The sequence below is a fragment of the Salmo salar genome, chromosome ssa17 (assembly GCF_905237065.1).
Source record: "Salmo salar chromosome ssa17, Ssal_v3.1, whole genome shotgun sequence".
In the NCBI taxonomy this organism is placed as follows: Eukaryota; Metazoa; Chordata; class Actinopteri; order Salmoniformes; family Salmonidae; genus Salmo; species Salmo salar.
This window is the reverse complement of record NC_059458.1, coordinates 46,274,406-46,283,602: the sequence shown is the minus strand read 5'-3', so window position 1 is coordinate 46,283,602 and position 9,197 is coordinate 46,274,406. Positions and strand designations below refer to the sequence as shown.

The 9,197-nt window shown below is 52.8% G+C and overlaps 1 protein-coding gene across 1 annotated transcript in view; it reads right to left on the bottom strand.

Moving 5' to 3' along the window:
* Positions 1–2,302: 2,302 nt before the first annotated feature.
* LOC106574976 (bone morphogenetic protein receptor type-2) overlaps positions 2,303–9,197 on the bottom strand; it is a 120,339-nt gene continuing 113,444 nt past the window's right edge. Inside the window, exons 10-13 of the mRNA XM_045699655.1 lie at positions 7,849–7,985; positions 7,338–7,519; positions 5,100–6,316; positions 2,303–4,288 (exon numbers count right to left, since the gene is read on the bottom strand). Coding sequence (XP_045555611.1) covers positions 4,074–4,288; positions 5,100–6,316; positions 7,338–7,519; positions 7,849–7,985 — 1,751 coding nt within the window. The 3' untranslated portion in view covers positions 2,303–4,073. The remainder of the gene's footprint in view (positions 4,289–5,099; positions 6,317–7,337; positions 7,520–7,848; positions 7,986–9,197) is intronic.

Here is a 9,197-nt window from a genome sequence, read left to right as displayed (position 1 = left end):
TCCTGTCTGGTGATTGTAGTCCCCCAGTCCTGTCTGGTGATTGTAGTCCCCCCAGTCCTGTCTGGTGATTGTAGTCCCCCCAGTCCTGTCTGGTGATTGTAGTCCCCCCAGTCCTGTCTGGTGATTGTAGTCCCCCCAGTCCTGTCTGGTGATTGTAGTCCCCCCAGTCCTGTCTGGTGATTGTAGTCCCCCCCAGTCCTGCCTGGTGATTGTAGTCCCCCCAGTCCTGCCTGGTGATTGTAGTCCCCCCAGTCCTGCCTGGTGATTGTAGTCCCCCCAGTCCTGCCTGGTGATTGTAGTCCCCCCAGTCCTGCCTGGTGATTGTAGTCCCCCCAGTCCTGCCTGGTGATTGTAGTCCCCCCCAGTCCTGCCTGGTGATTGTAGTCCCCCCCAGTCCTGCCTGGTGATTGTAGTCCCCCCCAGTCCTGCCTGGTGATTGTAGTCCCCCCCAGTCCTGCCTGGTGATTGTAGTCCCCCCAGTCCTGCCTGGTGATTGTAGTCCCCCCAGTCCTGTCTGGTGATTGTAGTCCCCCCAGTCCTGTCTGGTGATTGTAGTCCCCCCAGTCCTGTCTGGTGATTGTAGTCCCCCAGTCCTGTCTGGTGATTGTAGTCCCCCAGTCCTGTCTGGTGATTGTAGTCCCCCCAGTCCTGTCTGGTGATTGTAGTCCCCCCAGTCCTGTCTGGTGATTGTAGTCCCCCCCAGTCCTGTCTGGTGATTGTAGTCCCCCCAGTCCTGTCTGGTGATTGTAGTCCCCCCCAGTCCTGTCTGGTGATTGTAGTCCCCCCAGTCCTGTCTGGTGATTGTAGTCCCCCCAGTCCTGCCTGGTGATTGTAGTCCCCCCAGTCCTGCCTGGTGATTGTAGTCCCCCCAGTCCTGCCTGGTGATTGTAGTCCCCCCAGTCCTGCCTGGTGATTGTAGTCCCCCCAGTCCTGCCTGGTGATTGTAGTCCCCCCAGTCCTGCCTGGTGATTGTAGTCCCCCCAGTCCTGCCTGGTGATTGTAGTCCCCCCAGTCCTGCCTGGTGATTGTAGTCCCCCCAGTACTGCCTGGTGATTGTAGTCCCCCCAGTCCTGCCTGGTGATTGTAGTCCCCCCAGTCCTGCCTGGTGATTGTAGTCCCCCCAGTCCTGCCTGGTGATTGTAGTCCCCCCAGTCCTGCCTGGTGATTGTAGTCCCCCCAGTCCTGCCTGGTGATTGTAGTCCCCCCAGTCCTGCCTGGTGATTGTAGTCCCCCCAGTCCTGCCTGGTGATTGTAGTCCCCCCAGTCCTGCCTGGTGATTGTAGTCCCCCCAGTCCTGCCTGGTGATTGTAGTCCCCCCAGTCCTGCCTGGTGATTGTAGTCCCCCCAGTCCTGCCTGGTGATTGTAGTCCCCCCAGTCCTGCCTGGTGATTGTAGTCCCCCCAGTCCTGCCTGGTGATTGTAGTCCCCCCAGTCCTGCCTGGTGATTGTAGTCCCCCCAGTCCTGCCTGGTGATTGTAGTCCCCCCAGTCCTGCCTGGTGATTGTAGTCCCCCCAGTCCTGCCTGGTGATTGTAGTCCCCCCAGTCCTGTCTGGTGATTGTAGTCCCCCCAGTCCTGTCTGGTGATTGTAGTCCCCCAGTCCTGTCTGGTGATTGTAGTCCCCCCAGTCCTGTCTGGTGATTGTAGTCCCCCAGTCCTGTCTGGTGATTGTAGTCCCCCAGTCCTGTCTGGTGATTGTAGTCCCCCAGTCCTGTCTGGTGATTGTAGTCCCCCCAGTCCTGTCTGATGATTGTAGTCCTCCCAGTCCTGTCTGGTGATTGTAGTATCCCCAGTCCTGTCTGGTGATTGTAGTCCCCCCAGTCCTGTCTGGTGATTGTAGTCCCTCCCAGTCCTGTCTGGTGATTGTAGTCCCCCCAGTCCTGTCTGGTGATTGTAGTCCTCCCCAGTCCTGTCTGGTGATTATAGTCCCCCCCAGTCCTGTCTGGTGATTGTAGTCCTCCCCAGTCCTGTCTGGTGATTGTAGTCCCCCCCAGTCCTGTCTGGTGATTGTAGTCCCAGTCCTGTCTGGTGATTGTAGTATCCCCAGTCCTGTCTGGTGATTATAGTCCCAGTCCTGTCTGGTGATTATAGTCCCAGTCCTGTCTGGTGATTATAGTCCCAGTCCTGTCTGGTGATTGTAGTCCCAGTCCTGTCTGGTGATTGTAGTCCCAGTCCTGTCTGGTGATTGTAGTCCCAGTCCTGTCTGGTGATTGTAGTCCCCCCCAGTCCTGTCTGGTGATTGTGAGGGTTGTTGTCCGATAGATTCCTCTACTAAATAGACTGTTTACAGACTGAATAAAATATTGACCTGGTGTCCATTTATAAGTGCAACACAGAGATTATATTAAAAAATGAAACAAGAAAACAACAGAAGCGTTAAAAACATATGAAAGCACCTAAAAGCTGTATCCTATTGCACAATTTAAATCATGATACAAAAAAGGGGGATTCATAATCAAATACACAAATGAACAGCATGAAAAAAGTGGAAGTGGATAATTGAGTCTTTAAGACCATAGTTAGTCATTTCTGAAGCAAACTCCTTCTGGTGCTGAAAGACAGAAAATACTATGATTGTTTTACGTTCCCAGAGCAGCCTCCCTCATGGTCACAGACTGAGTAACTGGAGTAGACGACAAAACCCCAATAAACACACAGACAAATGGAACGACTAAACCCCAGTAAACACACAGACAAATGGAACCACGACTAAACCCCAGTAAACACACAGACAAATGGAAACATGACTAAACTCCAGTAAACACACAGACAAATGGAAACACGACTAAACCCCAGTAAACACACAGACAAATGGAAACACGACTAAACCCCAGTAAACACACAGACAAATGGAACGACGACTAAACCCCAGTAAACACACAGACAAATGGAAACACGACTAAACTCCAGTAAACACACAGACAAATGGAACGACTAAACTCCAGTAAACACACAGACAAATGGAAACACGACTAAACCCCAGTAAACACACAGAGAAATGGAAACACGACTAAACCCCAGTAAACACACAGACAAATGGAAACACGACTAAACCCCAGTAAACACACAGACAAATGGAACGACTAAACCCCAGTAAACACACAGACAAATGGAACGACTAAACCCCAGTAAACACACAGACAAATGGAACGACTAAACCCCAGTAAACACACAGGCAAATGGAACCACGACTAAACCCCAGTAAACACACAGGCAAATGGAACCACGACTAAACCCCAGTAAACACACAGACAAATGGAACGACTAAACCCCAGTAAACACACAGACAAATGGAAACACGACTAAACCCCAGTAAACACACAGACAAATGGAACCACGACTAAACCCCAGTAAACACAGACAAATGGACCCACGACTAAACCCCAGTAAACACACAGACAAATGGAAACACGACTAAACCCCAGTAAACACACAGACAAATGGAACGACGACTAAACCCCAGTAAACACGCAGACAAATGGAAACACGACTATACCCCAGTAAACACACAGACAAATGGAACCACGACTAAACCCCAGTAAACACACAGACAAATGGAACCACGACTAAACCCCAGTAAACACACAGACAAATGGAAACACGACTAAACCCCAGTAAACACACAGACAAATGGAAACACGACTAAACCCCAGTAAACCCCACCTCTTTAAGGAATACCTAGGATAGGATAAAGTAATCCTTCTAACCCCCCCTTAAAAGATTTAGATGCACTATTGTAAAGTGGTTGTTCCACTGGATATCATAAGGTGAATGCACCAATTTGTAAGTCGCTCTGGATAAGAGCGTCTGCTAAATGACTTAAATGTAAATGTAATGTAAATGTAAACACACAGACAAATGGAACCACGAGGAAGGGACGGCTGCATAGCTGGATTCAATTTAAAGCGAATGTCATCAAAAGACGCAAAGCGAGAGACAGAAACTGGACTGGACACAACCGACTGCTGTTACAACACTCTGGATCGCTTCCTGCTGCTGTTACCCGGGAAACACTTCGCTTTCTGTTGTCATAACAACACTACTGTCTGTGTTGTCCCTCCGAAAGGTCAGAATTCAGAGGCGGGTGTCGCTGGGTTCAGAGGTCAGATAGACAGCGGAGCTGGACTTGGGTCGGGCCTGACCTTCTCCCCTGTTGTTGTTCACCTCTGACCCCCTGGTATCTGTGGAGATGACCCAGGTGGCTGGTCGCCAGCGCATCAGGGAGTACGGAGTCTTCACACGCTTCTTAATCTTCTCCCCTGTTCCCTGGTTCTGGACCAACACCTCCCCTGGAACACAAACACAGGGTTAAGGTCAGGCCGAGAGGGTTAGGGTCAGGCCGTGAGGGTTAGGGTCAGGCCGTGAGGGTTGGGGTCAGGCCGTGAGGGTTGGGGTCAGGCCGTGAGGGTTGGGGTCAGGCCGTGAGGGTTAGGGTCAGGCCGTGAGGGCTAGGGTCAGGCCGAGAGGGCTAGGGTCAGGCCGTGAGGGTTAAGGTCAGGCCGTGAGGGTTAGGGTCAGGCCGTGAGGGTTAGGTTCAGGCCGTGAGGGTTAATGTCAGGCCGAGAGGGTTAGGGTCAGGCCGAGAGGGTTAGGGTCAGGCCGAGAGGGTTAGGGTCAGGCCGAGAGGGTTGGGGTCAGGCCGAGAGGGTTGGGGTCAGGCCGTGAGGGTTGGGGTCAGGCCGTGAGGGTTGGGGTCAGGCCGTGAGGGTTGGGGTCAGGCCGTGAGGGTTGGGGTCAGGCCGTGAGGGTTGGGGTCAGGCCGTGAGGGTTGGGGTCAGGCCGTGAGGGTTGGGGTCAGGCCGTGAGGGTTGGGGTCAGGCCGTGAGGGTTGGGGTCAGGCCGTGAGGGTTGGGGTCAGACCGTGAGGGTTAGGGTCAGGCCGTGAGGGTTAGGGTCAGGCCGTGAGGGTTGGGGTCAGGCCGTGAGGGTTGGGGTCAGACCGTGAGGGTTAGGGTCAGGCCGTGAGGGTTAGGGTCGGGCCGTGAGGGTTAGGGTCAGGCCGTGAGGGTTAGGGTCAGGCCGTGAGGGTTAGGGCCAGGCCGTGAGGGTTAGGGCCAGGCCGTGAGGGTTAGGGCCAGGCTGTGAGGGTGCTCTGCTCACCCAGTGAGACCAGGTCTCTGGTGGTGAAGGACAGGTCCAGGGAGTTGGGTCTCTCCGGCCGCCGGCCTCCTTTAGGCTCCCTGAGCAGGGCTTCACCTCTCATGGTGACAGGGTTGGGCTCAGGTCCAGACAAGGAACCAGAAACAGAGCTCTCCCCCAGGGAGCAGGGGGTCTCTCCACTGGTACTTCCTCCTGCTCCCTCCTCCTCTTCCTCTCCTCCCCCATCACTCTCCCCCTCTCCCTCCCCCAGTACCAGTCCATTGTTTTTGTTGTTGTTGTTGTTGTTGTTGTTGGGCCGTGCGTTAGAGGAGTGGACATCTGGTTGTCCCGTCTCTCTGCTCAACAGTGGTTGGTGTTCGTCTGGGCTGGCAGTGATCAGCCCCAGCTGTCCATCCTCAGAGCTCTGGGGGTTCGTATCAGTGCCCTGAGTTAGAGCGAGCCCCACCGTGCTGCTGGCGCCCCCTGCTGGCAAGGACCCGGCCGCGTGCCCGTTCACGGAGAGGTCCCGTAGGACCAGCAGGTTGTTGGTGGCGCTGACCCGGTGGGGCTCGGAGACGGCGGTGACGTTGGACACGGCGTTGGTCTTAGCTCCGCCCTCTACCTGTCGTAGGTTGGACTTGCCGTGGCGACCGAATTTAAACCTCAGAGAGGATGAGTCTTTCTTCGGCGGCTTAGTGCGGAGCAGCAGGCTGGAGGGTCGTTTGGGGAGGTTCTGCTGCTTGGGGAGAGGGAACGCGGCGGGGGGAGACGCCTCGGCAGCCATCTTGATGAAGGGGAAGAGCAGGGAAGAGGAGGCGGGGCTCAGCAGGTCCGGACAACAGAACTGTTTCTGGCTGTGTTCCATCAGGTTCTCATCAGAACTCTCCTTCAGGTTCTTATCCACCTCCCTGGGGTCCAGCTTGGTGGTCTCCAGATCCTCCTGGGTCAGGGTCAGGTGGAGGTTGGGGTCATGACCCTGGCTGGACTCTGAGATGAAGGTCATGGTGGTGAGGGCAGAGGAGGTTCCAGCGGAGGGGCTGCTGGGTAGACGGGCGTGAGCCGCCTGCTGCCGCTCGTAGTTTATCGAGTTCCTGTTCTTCTCTCCCGCCACGCCTCCATCTCTCATCCGGCCACTCAAAGCGGAGGAGGCGTCGCTCTGTGTATTCTTAGCCATGCCTTCCTGCTCCTCGATGTAGGACGAGGCGGGGTCAGGGCCGGACTTTGGCCCCATGCGGTTTCTGTTGGGGCCACAGACGCGTTAACAACACAACATGTACTTACTACCAAGGAGGACTACAAGGTGGGTGTCGTTGTGGAGTGAGGTGCAGCTGGTATTAGTAGGTATGAGTGTAAGGTTAGGGTGTGTGTGTGTGTGTGTGTGTGTGTGTGTGTGTGTGTGTGTGTGTGTGTGTGTGTGTGTGTGTGTGTGAGTGTGAGAGTAAACAACAGGTGGAGACTAACCTATCATTATACAGTGAGGTACAGCTGCTACCAGTAGGGTTGAGTGGAGGGTGTGTATAATCTATACCTATCATTATACAGTGTGGTACAGCTGCTACCAGTAGGGTTGAGTGGAGGGTGTGTATAGTCTATACCTATCATTATACAGTGTGGTACAGCTGCTACCAGTAGGGTTGAGTGGAGGGTGTATAGTGTCTATACCTATCATTATACAGTGAGGTACAGCTGCTACCAGTAGGGTTGAGTGGAGGGTGTGTATAGTCTATACCTATCATTATACAGTGAGGTACAGCTGCTACCAGTAGGGTTGAGTGGAGGGTGTGTATAGTCTATACCTATCATTATACAGTGAGGTACAGCTGCTACCAGTAGGGTTGAGTGGAGGGTATATAGTCTATACCTATCATTATACAGTGAGGTACAGCTGCTACCAGTAGGGTTGAGTGGAGGGTGTGTAAAGTCTATACCTATCATTATACAGTGTGGTACAGCTGCTACCAGTAGGGTTGAGTGGAGGGTGTATAGTCTATACCTATCATTATACAGTGAGGTACAGCTGCTACCAGTAGGGTTGAGTGGAGGGTGTATAGTGTCTATACCTATCATTATACAGTGTAGTACAGCTGCTACCAGTAGGGTTGAGTGGAGGGTGTATAGTCTATACCTATCATTATACAGTGTGGTACAGCTGCTACCAGTAGGGTTGAGTGGAGGGTGTGTATAGTCTATACCTATCATTATACAGTGTGGTACAGCTGCTACCAGTAGGGTTGAGTGGAGGGTGTGTATAGTCTATACCTATCATTATACAGTGTAGTACAGCTGCTACCAGTAGGGTGGACCGTGGGACTGACGGACTTGGTCTGGTCCCAGATCAGCAGGAGTTCAGCCATGCGCTCCTCTGCACACTGAGCCGTCAGCCTGGCCTCAGCATCCTGGTCCCAACAGTCCTCCATGGTCTCCTTCAGGGAACGTACCGCCTGGGAGAAGGTTACAGAGGTTAACACACACCACACCACACCACAATACACACACCACACCACACCACAATACACCATACCACACCACAATACACCATACCACACCACAATACACCATACCACACCATACCACACTACACCACAATACACCATACCATACCACACCACAATACACACACCACACCACAACACACATACACCACAACACACCACACCATAACAACACACACAATACACACCACACCATACCACACCACAATACAATACACACCACACACACCACACCACAACACACACCATACCACACCACACCACACCACAGGTCTCACCAGGCTGTTCTCCTTCCAGGCCTCGGGGAACTTGGGTCTCTGCTTCTCTCTGGACACCAGGACCTGCATGTCCTCAAAGGAAGGGTGGTTCCCTGCCTCGGCCTGGAACGCTACCTGGAAGTCTGGAACGGATTCTCCTGAAGAGGAAAGAGGAACCGAAGCAGAGCGAACATTAAGGTGGATGTTCAATACTGTGATTTGGCAACGAGGAACCGAAGCAGAGCGAACATTAAGGTGGACGTTCAATATTTGTGTTCAGGGGTTAAGTTTCTCTGGGCTACCGAGTGGCGCAAGCGGTCTAAGATCGGTCTGTCACTACAGACCCTGGTTAGATTCCAGGCTGTATCACAGCGGTCTAAGATCGGTCTGTCACTACAGACCCTGGTTAGATTCCAGGCTGTATCACAGCGGTCTAAGGCACTGCATCTCAGTGCTAGAGGCGTCACTACAGACCCTGGTTAGATTCCAGGCTGTATCACAGCGGTCTAAGGCACTGCATCTCAGTGCTAGAGGCGTCACTACAGACCCTGGTTAGATTCCAGGAACCCAAGCAGAGCGAACATTAAGGTGGACATTCAATACTGTGATTTGACAACGAGGAACCGAAGCAGAGCGAACATTAAGGTGGACGTTAATATTAACAGTGTTTAACAGAAGCAGAGCAAACATTAAGGTGGACGTTCAATACTGTGATTTGACAACGAGGAACCGAAGCAGAGCGAACGTTAAGGTGGACGTTCAATACTGTGATTTGACAACTAATTGTGTTCAGGGGTTAAGTTTCTCTGGGCTACCGAGTGGCGCAAGCGGTCTAAGATCGGTCTGTCACTACAGACCCTGGTTAGATTCCAGGCTGTATCACAGCGGTCTAAGATCGGTCTGTCACTACAGACCCTGGTTAGATTCCAGGCTGTATCACAGCGGTCTAAGATCGGTCTGTCACTACAGACCCTGGTTAGATTCCAGGCTGTATCACAGCGGTCTAAGGCACTGCATCTCAGTGCTAGAGGCGTCACTACAGACCCTGGTTAGATTCCAGGCTGTATCACATCCGGACGTGACTTGGACTCCCATAGGGCGGCGCACAATTGGCCCAGCGTCGTCCGGGTTTGGCCGTCATTGTAAATAAGAATTTGTTCTTAACTGACTTGCCAAGTTAAATAAAGATTAAATTACAAAAAAATCCTGGGAAGAGGTCAGTACACCTCATGAAGGTCTCCCAGTAGACGAGGTCAGGGTAATTACCTGGGTTATTACCTGGGAAGAGGTCAGTACACCTTATGGTCTCCCAGTAGACGAGGTCAGGGTTATTACCTGGGTTATTACCTGGGAAGAGGTCAGTACACCTC